Here is a 12,096-nt window from a genome sequence, read left to right as displayed (position 1 = left end):
CAGAATAGGGTCAATATTTGCATAGCTTCCACTTAAGATGGTATCATTATTTTTTAGAGTAAACTTAGAGGTTTACAGAATACATCTATCTCACGTTACAAAATGGTTTTAAGACATTAGAAGTGGCATTTTTTAAGAGAACTTCCAAACCACATAGGAATATTCAATTATAAAACTGTGACTATTACAATGCATTTCAACTTACTAATTTTCTTAATATTTTTTCTTACATGGTTGAAGAAACATTACTTTCATATAAGGATAACATTTTACTTTATATGTCAGATCACCAAATGATAACATTTGACAATCTGTTGAGAAATTATCTGTAGGATAGCTTTCACAATTTATTTTAAAAACCCAAGTAATGTGCTAATTTTTCCTGTATGAACAATATTTAGTTGCTCACTATTCATGTTTCTATCAACTCATTAAATTTTGTTTTCAAGCCCAAACACTCTGAGAGGTCACCTTTGCTTTGCTGCTACTTTACATCTGTTTTGAGGAAAAAGCTAAAAACCTATTGTCTTTTTACACCATAGAGAGGAGCTAAAGAAGGATCCCAATGAAAAAAATAGACCTGCGTCATCACTATCTCATTTCACTCTTTTACTTAAATTTAATTCCTGAAAATTTAGGAATACTTATTCTCAAAAACAAATATACTCACACAGGGCTTGAGCTCCCTTCTCCATCATTATGGTTTATTTATTTATTTATTTATTTATTTATTTTTTTGAGATGGAGTCTCCTTCTGTCGCCCAGGCTGGAGGGCAGTGGCACGATCTTGGCTCACTACAAGCTCCGCCTCCCAGGTTCACGCCACTCTCCTGCCTCAGCCTCCCAAGTAGCTGGGACTACAGGCGCCCGCCACCACGCCCAGCTAAATTTTTGTATTTTTAGTAGAGACAGGGTTTCACCGTGTTAGCCACGATGGTCTCAGTCTCCTGACCTTGTGATCCGCCCACCTCGGCCTCCCAAAGTGCTGGGATTACAGGTGTGGGCCACCATGCCCAGCCTCACTTCTCCATCTTTAATATGACATAAATATATGTGAATATTTTCCAGAATGTGGTTAAATATTTCTACAGTAGTTTTCAAACACATTTTCTTGTGAAAACTATTTTTTATATTTCACTATTTAGTATTTTTATTGGTAAAAGCAACTTTACCACACATTTTCTTTTATATTTAATAGACATGGTTTGTTCAGATACTTTGAAAGTATACAACATTAATAAAAAATTCATTATAAAGCTCTGTGAATTTAATAATTTATATTTATTTTATATCTATTCCTTTTACAGCTATTTATATTTGTTCTGAAGTCGCTAAAAACTTTGCAGAGTCTTTCAGGTATTAACTAAAGTCATTTCTCTCTGTATATTGAGTCAAAATAAAAGGAAAGCTTCCCCATCCCCCAAAAAAGTGGTTCTCAGATAAACTAAAATGCCCAAAATCCATTCCCACATATAATAGTGCACTTACAAATCTGGAACACAATTCCAAAGATTTCAATTTAGAACTTTATGACTGATGTACTCCCCTCGCTTTGCACAAAATTATTTGTGTATATCCTTGTCTCTGAAAAGGTTATAAACCCAGTTGAGTAAGTGAACCAGGCACAAACTCTGGAATAAAACACTGGCTGTGCTGCTCTGGCAAAAGAACTACATCTTTATGAGCCTTGGTTGCTTTTCATCTGTAAGAAGGATAAATTAATACCTATCTTGTAGGGTTTGCGTGAGATTTAAATGAGAGATAACGTATACAGCACTTATCAAAATTCTCATTTATTTTTATATCTCTCTCTCCTTCTATACCTTGTCACTATAACAATGACTTAGGATCGCAATAAATGTTCAACTAAATGTAAAAATTATTATGATTTTGTTTTATAGATAAGTATTTAGTTTTTCTCAGAATGCAAAATAACCCTATGGTATTTCTAAAGTACTTAAAATGTTACATTGTAAAATACCTATAAACAGTTAAATTTAAAAAATGAATACTTTTCTCATGGATATTTCATATTTTTAATTGCTTCATGAATTTTAATCAATAATAGTTAATAAATATGGAAGTATTTTATTGCTAAATCATATTCATGTTTTGAAAGCGGTGAACAGTTAAATACATAATAGATTTATAAATATTGAGAGGGATCTTACAGATCATCTAGTATAATCCTTTCATTTTTAGATGAGAAAACTGAACCTTGGAAAGGTAAAATGACTTGCACAAAGTATTGTACACACACACACACACAAAAAAAAAATATTTAAGCCATAGTACTTATGACCACTCCTTCCCCTACTTCTGTTTCTTTTTTCTTGAGGTGCAGAGATAGAAAAGCTAAACAGTGGAATCACATGTAAGATGTCTGGTGGGAATGTTGGAAGGGACTGAAGGTCATGCAATCAGAAGGGCTTAGAAAACTGAAGTTTAGAGGTAGGGACTGATGTATTTTCACCCATAAGTAGCAAACTAACCACATCTGCGTTTATTTGTGAGTCTACAGATAGAGTATGTGAACCTAATTGATGTTTATGTTTTTGATGACCAGCTGTCAGAGAAAAAAAAAATCATGCTTTAGGAAGGCAGGAAAACATGTAGCAGTTTTAATTTTAAAACATAAAATAAGGGCTAGCCATTAGTAATCTAGAATGTCTTACTCTGAGGTTTTTTTTAAGAGCTAAGGCTTATTTTTGCTTTTGTTTTATAGAAGCTTCTTTTTCTTAATTTAAAAAAATTGGGAAAGTACAACTAGTATTTAAAAATTTTAAGAGACATAAAATTTCAGTCTCCTGTATTCAAAATGGAAAAAAAATCCTATAGTATAAAAAATAAGAAAAAAATACATAATTTAACATTTTGTTTTATTTGAGCAAAAGAGGAGGCATTATACAGTAGGGTATCAACCACTCAACATCTGAGTGATACATGCTAAACTAAATTTCTCTTAATCTTTAAAATGCTCCCTGACATCTAACAGGTGTTTTTCATTTCTACTCAGGGGCAGTCTGCCTAAAGGGCCTACAATGATATAATTAGCAGACCATTTCCAAAAGCTGTTATGGTTTACATCAACTTTGTCAACTTTTAAAATGGTGAAAATATACAACATAAACATTGACACAATCACCTAAACATGGAAAAGAAAAGGAACATAATATTAATTGTCTGTATGTTTGGAGAAACAAACACGTTACCTTTATTAAAAAGCTAAATAAAAATATTTAGTCTTGATTCAGAACTAAACTTCTTTCATCTCTGTATCATGCATATCAGAAACCCACTTAAGCAACACAGTTTACTCAGAAAATGTTAGCAACCTCAAAACCTTACCGTTGGTTCACACATAGAGTGGAAAGATCTAAGATGCAGCTCTCCAACATAAAACCAATGTTTCCTTCTTCCCTCAAACCATGAAGTCATTATCAGACAAAACAATTGGACTGAAAGTGCCATAAGGACAGGAGCTGTGTCTATTTTCTACTGTCTGGGATCCTCAGCATGATCAATATTATGCCTGGCATATAATTCAATTTCAACTCATTACTCACTTGTCTACTAACTGACTGAATGAAGTACTTAGTTTCTGGAATGTTTCAAACTGCTTATAATTTTATTCTTTCCCATATTAATCCATAGGAATAGTTTGGCTATTTCAATGTTTGTAAATTGAAAATATTTTTGGTTCCCTATATAAAAGAGATCACACTATGCCTTGAACTCTATGAGCTCTATCAAGGGGTTATAAGTTATGAATAAATTCAAATGATAAGCACAAACCAGAAATAATTTAGTGCATTATGGGTTTTTGCATATCTTGTCTAAAGACATTAGGGACCCAGCATAGTATAGAGATAGCAATTTTAAGTACATGTAGATCAGGCCAATTGTGGAGAGAATAAAAACACAGTGATAGACAAAATAATCCCACTATACAACATTTATATGCTAGAAACTAAAACATGTTCCCACTAGGCTGCCAGTTTCCTGATGGCATGAATTGTGCTTCTTTGCATCCTTATTATCTATAACAGAATTTTAAAGCTTTTTGCTCTCAGGAACCCTTTATACTTTAAAAAAATTTTGAGGGTCTCGAATTTTGACTCCACATTTTAGTTTAAGTGGACTATTTGCCATATTGAAAATTAAACCTGAGAAAATTTAAACAGATTCATTATTCCATTTAAAAATAACACAAATCCAGAATATGATAATATGAATAATATATTCTTTATGAAACATATTTTCCAGAAAAAAATGTTATGAGGGCTTTGTTTTATATTTTTCAAATCTGTTTGATAACTGGTTTGATGGAAAAGTTGGATTTTCACTAGCTTCTGCATTCAGTCAGCTGTGAAATGTTATTTTAATTGAAGGATATAAGAAAATCCAGCCTCCCACAGGTATGGAATTTAAGACGGGATGACCTTATGGACACCTAGAAAGGGCCATTGGAAAACCCCAGGTACCCTCATTCCATACTGTGAAAATCACTGAATTATAAAATCATCTGCCACAGCATCATCATTCGATAACTACTTACTGAATTAACAAAAACTTTAGAAAAAATAAATTCTCAGAGCATATATACACACACCCAAATAATACTCTTTATAAATGCTCATTGTTTTGCTGTAATGAAATATTAAGTGTTTCAACTTTGCAACTCATCACACCTAAATTGAAATATAGGCTGATGCAGGGTAATCAGAACCAAAGAGTGAAAAACAGTGAGAATATACAATGCCAAAACTTGATAGAAATAAACAGATGATGAGAAAGAGACATTTTACTTGAAAAAAATCTCAGGCATAACCAAATTAAATGGCTAATTTGAATGCTATATGGGTCTCTTTTAAGCAGTAAATTAGATTGAAACACTTTACTGAACACAAGTTGGATTCTAATATTTTTAGTATCCTACATGCCGTTTCTAATTAATCTATAAAAACCATGAGAAAAAAATTTTTGCTTACATTTTCAGCATTTCAGCTTTAAATATGAATAGAAATTAACCAAATACCAGAAACAATATATTGATTCAAACATTTTACAATTCAAAAATCACATTTTCTTAAAAATAACTTTAAATAAGTTCAAAATGAAAATATAATTTTTAAGATCATATGTTAGATTTTCAAAAATGTCACCTCACTTCTTGGCAAAGAACAAAATGACTTACTTTTCCTTTTCTTGAAGCTGATGCTCCTGAGGAGCCATTTTAGGTTCTGTCCCAAGATTCTTTTGCATTCGCTGTCTCCTTTTTCTACTTGGCGCAATATCAGTGACATCAAGACTTGAAATAATGGAATCATCTTTACTTACAGCAGCTAAAATAAAATGAGATGAGAATGTGACCCAACAAAATTATGCACATCCGTATCATTTGTGAGTAAAGTATTAACTTGCTGTTTTAGCATTGACGTAAGGTGACAATTAAAATATAGCAAAACTACTCTTTCAAATCTTTATGCAGATTCGTTGAATCAGGTCAGTTAGATGGCATATGATACTTTACTACCAACAAAACATCATGTATATTGTACACATGGAATAATTCAATCAAAATGATCTTTGATGCTGGGTGAAAGTGTTCTTGGAGATTTAATGGAGCTAGTATTTTTATTAGGACTGTAACTAGAAATCATAGCAACAATGACAAAACTGCGTTGATTTTTTAATTATTATTATATTTTAAGTTCTGAGATACACGTGCAGAATGTGCAGGTTTGTTACATACGTACACAAGCGCCATGGTGGTTTGCTGCACCCATCAACCCGGCATCTATATTAGGTATTTCTCCTAATGCTATCCCTCCCCTTGCCCCTCACCCACCGACAGGCCCTGGTGTGTGATGTTCCCATTCCTGTGTCCATGTGTTCTCACTGTTCAACTCCCACTTACAAGTGAGAACATGCAGTGTTTGGTTTTCTGTTCCTGTGTTAGTTTGCTGAGAATGATGGTTTTTAGCTTCATCCATGTCCCTGCAAAGGACATGAACTCATCCTTTTCTATGGCTGCTTAGTATTCCACGGTGTAATATGTGACATATTTTCTTTATCCAGTCTATCACTGATGGGTATTTGGGTTGGTTCCAAGTCTTTGCTATTGTAAGCAGAGCTGCAATAAACATACGTGTGCATGTTTCTTTATAGCAGAATGATTTATAATCCTTTGGGGATATACCCAGTAATGGGATTACTGGGTCAAATGCTATTTCTGGTTCTAGATCCTTAAGGAATCACCACACTGTCTTCCACAATGATTGAACTAAGTTACACTCCCACCAACAGTGTAAAAGCATTCCTATTTCTCCACATACTCTCCAGCATCTGTCGTTTGTTGACTTTTTAATGATCGTCATTCTAACTTGCGTGAGATGGTATCTCACTGTGGTTTTGATTTGTATTTCTCTGATGGCAAGTGATGATGAGCTTTTTTTCCTATGTTTGTTGGCCACATAAATGTCTTGTTTTGAGAAGTGTCTGTTCATATCCTTTGGCCACTTTTTGATGGGGTTGTTTTTTTTTTTTTTTTCCCTGTAAATTTGTTTAAGTTCAGTGTAGATTCTGGATACCAGCCCTTTGTCAGATGGGTAAATTGCTACAGAATGGGAGAAACTGAGTCGATTTTGAATAGTGTGCCCAAAGTTTAATTTTTTCTCCCTTAAGCTCGTTATTTTTACTGTGTAATTTTGCAGCATGAGTGGTTTTTCAGGTACACATATATTACATTCTGGCAGAAAAGCTTGCATGTTGAGTTCTCACTCTGTGTAGTTCATGCTTTACTTGATCTCTCTGAGACAACATGGACACTGTTGAACATTCTACTGAAATTCCTCTCCTTTTTTTTTCTATTATAACTATTAATTTCCAGATCTTATGTTTTGGGCCCTTTGCTATGGGTTTTCCATGTATTGCCTTGTTAATCCTTAAAATTACTTCATAAAGTACTTATTATTACTATCTTCATTTTATTTTTAAGGAAAACAAGGCTTCAGAGAGGTTAAGTGACTTTCCCAAATCACACAGCCTTTGTTCTTATATTTCGTCATTATGACAATTAAAAAGTATGTTTTCCTAGTGGGTAAACTATTCTTTGATCAAATATTAAGTGAAAGCCCATCAAAGCATAGTTTACTTCCCAAAGCTGTTTAAGTTTTAGGACATTTTTTTATTAGCCTCTAAAAATGTATTGGGAATAGATAAGGGTAAATTAAAAAGGAAGTGTTTTTTTTTTTAAAACACATTCAAGCTGAAAGATTTCCCAATGCTATTAAGCTAAGAGATGACTAATGAAAGTACAAGTATATGCTTGTCTATGAACAAAACTAGCAAAACTCTTAGAGGTAGAGGACATTTCAATTACAGATGTATAAACTGGATAAAGATTATATTTAATGTCACAGCAGATATCTAGGAAAAAAGAATATTAAGTTTAAATTAAAATACAAGGCAAAATTTTTAAAAATATAATTAGTGAAAAGTTTTGCCATTCATTTCAGAACTCCAAATGATGTCTTACAAATTGGCAACCAAAAAGGATACCGTATGTGGGAAGTGATTACATCATGTGTTACAATGTCTGCAACTTACTTTAAAATCCAACGTTACTAAAGGTATGTTAGTGAGGGTGGACTATAACCAAGATGTTTCTAGCATCTAATCCGGAATGCACCAGCCAGGAGCAGGCTGATGGGATCAGAAATCTGTACTCCTAAGGGGGTCACTCCAGGTCCTTTTGTTATTCATATTTCAATCAATAACTGATGACTTACTAATAAGTATACTGAATGACAAAATGTATGCCTATTGATAAAAACAAAGCATGTAAACTAACTTGATGAACATTGCATATGGATTTTCATGAGTGAATTAAAAGTACCAGTGTTATACAGACTGGCTAAAATATATTAGAAATACTGCCCATCATTTTACAGACAAGGTGTAAAAATCTCATGAGGCCTATTTACACCTAGAGATAATCTTCCACTAAATTTTTAAATGGTTCTGTGTCCAGCTATGAACCCTGAACAACTGTGGTTGTTCAGGAAACTTTTTATTTGTCAAAAATGAACATTTTCTATGAGGTAGTGACTGGGAAACCTAAAAGGACAGAGAGCTTGCAATTTTTTTTCAAACTTATAGGACAGGTTCATGAATTATTTTGTGCTTACTTGCAAGTAAATAGTTAATAATTGCATGTGTGGCAAAATTTGATTTGAGAATTTTATTAATTGCCTTGAAACAAAATTGTGGGAGAAGTAGCTAATGTTCTCATACTTCAAACTTCTTGGTGACTATCATTATTAAACCACAAATAAACTGAAGTTGTGTGTGACCAAGTACTTCCGGCCAGTTCACCACATTATGATGCATTCCTCTTGATAATTACACTGTAATCTTTCTATAAAATTGGCATGAAGAAAAACGGCTAGCTGTATAAGCTTAGTTACAGTTTAAATGGAATACATCTTTTTTGGTTTGTGTTTGCACCATGGGAACAGTGTTCCCCTCAGTTTTTCACATAAATGTAATAGCAGACCATATCGTAATAGATGCTCTTACTTCAAATATTTCTTTACAATGAAGTTTCAATACCCATCTAGCCTTTAAAAAAAGGCAAAAACAATCCATTCTGTCCTCCTCTCTTCACCCTGAAACCAGGATAAAAAGGCACTACTCCAATACTTGGCACCTAAGTATTAAATTGCTCATCTCGAATATTTTTCAAATTTTTTTTCTTTTCTTATTTATTTTTATTTTTTTTGAGATGGAGTTTTACTCTTTTCGCCCAGGCTGGAGTGCAATGGTATGATCTCGGCTTACTGCAACCTCCGCCTCCCGGGTTCAAACAATTCTCCTGCCTCAGCCTCCCGAGTAGCTGGGATTACAGGAGTCTGCCGCCATGCCTGGCTAATTTTTGTATTTTTAGTAGAGACAGGGTTTCATCATGTTGGCCAGGCTGGTCTTGAACTACTGAGCTCAAGTGATCCACCCACCTCGGCCTCCCAAAGTGCTGGGATTACAGGTGTGAGCCACCGCGCCTGGCCTACATTTTTCAAATTTCAACTCATCCTGCCTTTTTCCTCCAATTGTGATAATGCTTGGTCTTTTCATTGTCTTTGGGTCTTGATGCTAAATACTACAATTCTGTTCTGACATTAGCTCCCTTGAACAATGACTGTGAGTCTCCAAATGAGCAATGCTATTTCATATACAACAGAAGGGATCCGAACTATATCAATAGGAGGTCACAGATAGGAGTTCAAAAATGTCTATAATATTCATCACCTTGCATATACATTCAAGTGCAATAATTCAAGTTTTCACTTTCAAGTCTGGTATCTCATTGTTAAAAAAATCAATTCATATTAAGTGTATTAGGTTATATGTATTCATTTTAGATATGAGAGAGAACTTGAACAGAATTGGAAAAGAATGGCAAATGTTCAAAGGGTAATGAAGAGGAGTGTGGCCTTGTAACAGCATGCATGAAAGGTGCAGGAAATGAGACAGGATAAATATGGGCAGCAGAAAAGAAATGGAAGGAGTAAGAAGGCAGAGAGAGAGTTAAATCAGCTTGCAAGTTTTCAAATTCAGGCAGAAAAGTATGGATTCAATATTGACTGGGGAGGTTTTTTTCTTAAGATTCTACCTCCAGAATTCTGTTTTTAATATTGTCATCATTTTTTTTTGTCATGACAACGTGTCTTTCACCATTTCCAGGATTTATTTTTTTTAAAGAAGACAAAAGGAGAAAAAACAAAAACAAAACAAAACAAAACAAAAAACCATTGCCAATTAACTTACTACAGCTGGAATACTGATTGGTATAGCCGTGGGACGAATTTCAAGTTCTTGTTAGGTTCACTGCATCTCGAAAATGGGGACTCTTTTCACAAGCCCTGTTATTGTGAAAGGTGGCTCCACAAAAAGCCACACTTCTTCTCATCTGACAGACGAACTGCAGGATCTTGGCAACAGTAGTTCAGACATGAGAAAGACAGGGAGTTAGCTTCCCTGGGTACTCTCAATGTCGGAATGAAATGACACTGTTGGCTAAGCTGCCGGGAATTTGGCTGAATCCCCTAAGTTAAATTACCTGGTAAACTTCAGCTTCTGACCAAGAAATCTTTAAATCTCAATATTTTTACAAATCACTTTTCAGGTTTATAATTTGTTTCTATAAGGTGCTCATTATTATCTCATGTTTATAGATGTTTTTCTTTTCATATGACATATAGCTTGACACACAGAAAGAGTCTATAATACTTGAATGAAGATTGCCACCTCTCCTCCCCTTTCCCCGCCACACAGATATGCCCATCTGTAGCCCCCTCAAATACACACACACACACACACACACACACACACCCCTCAATGTCCTGAAGCATGTTATTCACAGTTGTGGCGATGTAGCTTATAGAAGGAAGCAGGCTCTAATCTTCAGGTGTCTTGACCATGAAAAAAAAAAAAATGTGTACTATTTGCAAATGCCATGTCCAGACAAACCAACCAACCAACCACGAGTGGTTTCCCATTGCCTACAAAATGAAGTCCTAAGATCTTAGCCCTGCATTCAAATCCTTCTACAATGTGACCCCTCACCTGCCTTTGTAACCACACCTCCCACAAATCTTCTACCATGTATGTAAGCTATACCAAGGGCTGCCGGGTAACAATACCTTTATTTTTGTTCTGTACTTCCCCTGTTTGGAATGCCCTCTACTCCTTTACTGGCTTATCTATGTGCCTCCTTCTAGCACAGCCCAGCTCATTCCAGTCATCCTCGTCTAGTAGTCCCAATCCACAGAAATCTTTCCTGTCTCTGTAGGACTTACAGTTTGAATCACTCATCTTATACATACAATCTTATATTGTTACTCTCTTTTTATGTTTATCTCGTTTCTCCAATTAAATTATGAATACCCTATAGCTGGAACCCATGCCTCATGCTAAACCCTAACATATTACTCAGTAGTTTTATACAAGAGAAATATGAAGACTGGATCTCTTATTTTCAAATGTGCATCTTATTGTTTAATCAAAAACTTACTTATAAACCTCCAGATGAGATGTAGGGTAAAATGGAGTAAGAATGCCTGGGTTTGGGTCTCCAGTTCTGCATTTACCTTGGGTATATTACAGAATTTCTAAGTTTCTCAGCTGAGAAAATGTATATAAACCATAATTTCTGAGATGACAAAATAGAGTAAATAAAAATGTACAATGTAAAATGTAAATAAAAAATATTTACAAACATTTTTGAATAAAAAAGTATCAGAAATATCCAATATCATCATTAAGGTATTATTTTTAAAACAGTATGTTGTTAACAAAAGACCAAATTAATATTCATTTAGGTTATCTACTATATCTTTTCACAGACATAAAAAAAGTAAGATAAATACCAGTTTTCCTAATTCAAAATATTCCAATTGTCACAGAGCCAGCATCTATTATGAACACAGAGTACTCAGTCTACTATGACTGCTTTTGGCTGTTTTATCTATTTATTCATTTCACAAGTGTTTATAAAATATTTAGAATCAATAAGTCATTGTTTCATTTCAAAAGATATAAAATATTAAGAGAAAAAAAGCACAAAATCCAAACCTTAAAATACAACCCTAACTGAATCTGAAACTTCAAAACACATATTCTTCCTTTCCCAAGAGAAAACAACCAACCTATGCCTCAGGCTATCTTGTGCCTCTGTAGTTTGTCTTGCTGACAAGTACAAAGATAATCAAGAAAAGAGGCTGAGATAAGGTCTATCACACCATACTTCAATAGGCAGTATCTTAAAGTGACCTGTCTTGAGGCAGTAAATTTCTAATCTGACCAAACAAGCAAACCTTATTTTTTCATGCCATTTATCAAATGCCCATTTTCAAATCTGTAATCAGTTGCTACTCAGTTTTCACAATCTAACCAGAATAACTGACGACCATCTTACAAGACAAGTCAATGGTGTAATCTATGAATTAGCAATCACCAAATAAACTGATTATTAATATAACACCAAACACTTAAGAATGTATGTGTTTGAATCTGTGTACATATACTTTCCCAAAT

At 34.1% G+C, this 12,096-nt stretch overlaps 1 protein-coding gene across 3 annotated transcripts in view; it reads right to left on the bottom strand.

Annotated features, from left to right (window-relative positions):
• Window positions 1–12,096, bottom strand: part of XRCC4 (X-ray repair cross complementing 4) — a 288,623-nt gene that overhangs the window by 100,130 nt on the left and 176,397 nt on the right. For all 3 annotated transcript variants that reach the window (XM_025387187.1, XM_025387186.1, XM_025387185.1), the window contains exon 7: window positions 5,198–5,345. In XM_025387187.1, the coding sequence (XP_025242972.1) occupies window positions 5,198–5,345 (148 nt within the window). The remainder of the gene's footprint in view (window positions 1–5,197; window positions 5,346–12,096) is intronic.

The sequence above is a fragment of the Theropithecus gelada genome, chromosome 6, assembly GCF_003255815.1.
Source record: "Theropithecus gelada isolate Dixy chromosome 6, Tgel_1.0, whole genome shotgun sequence".
NCBI classification, from domain to species: Eukaryota; Metazoa; Chordata; class Mammalia; order Primates; family Cercopithecidae; genus Theropithecus; species Theropithecus gelada.
This window is presented reverse-complemented; position numbering and strand designations above follow the sequence as displayed.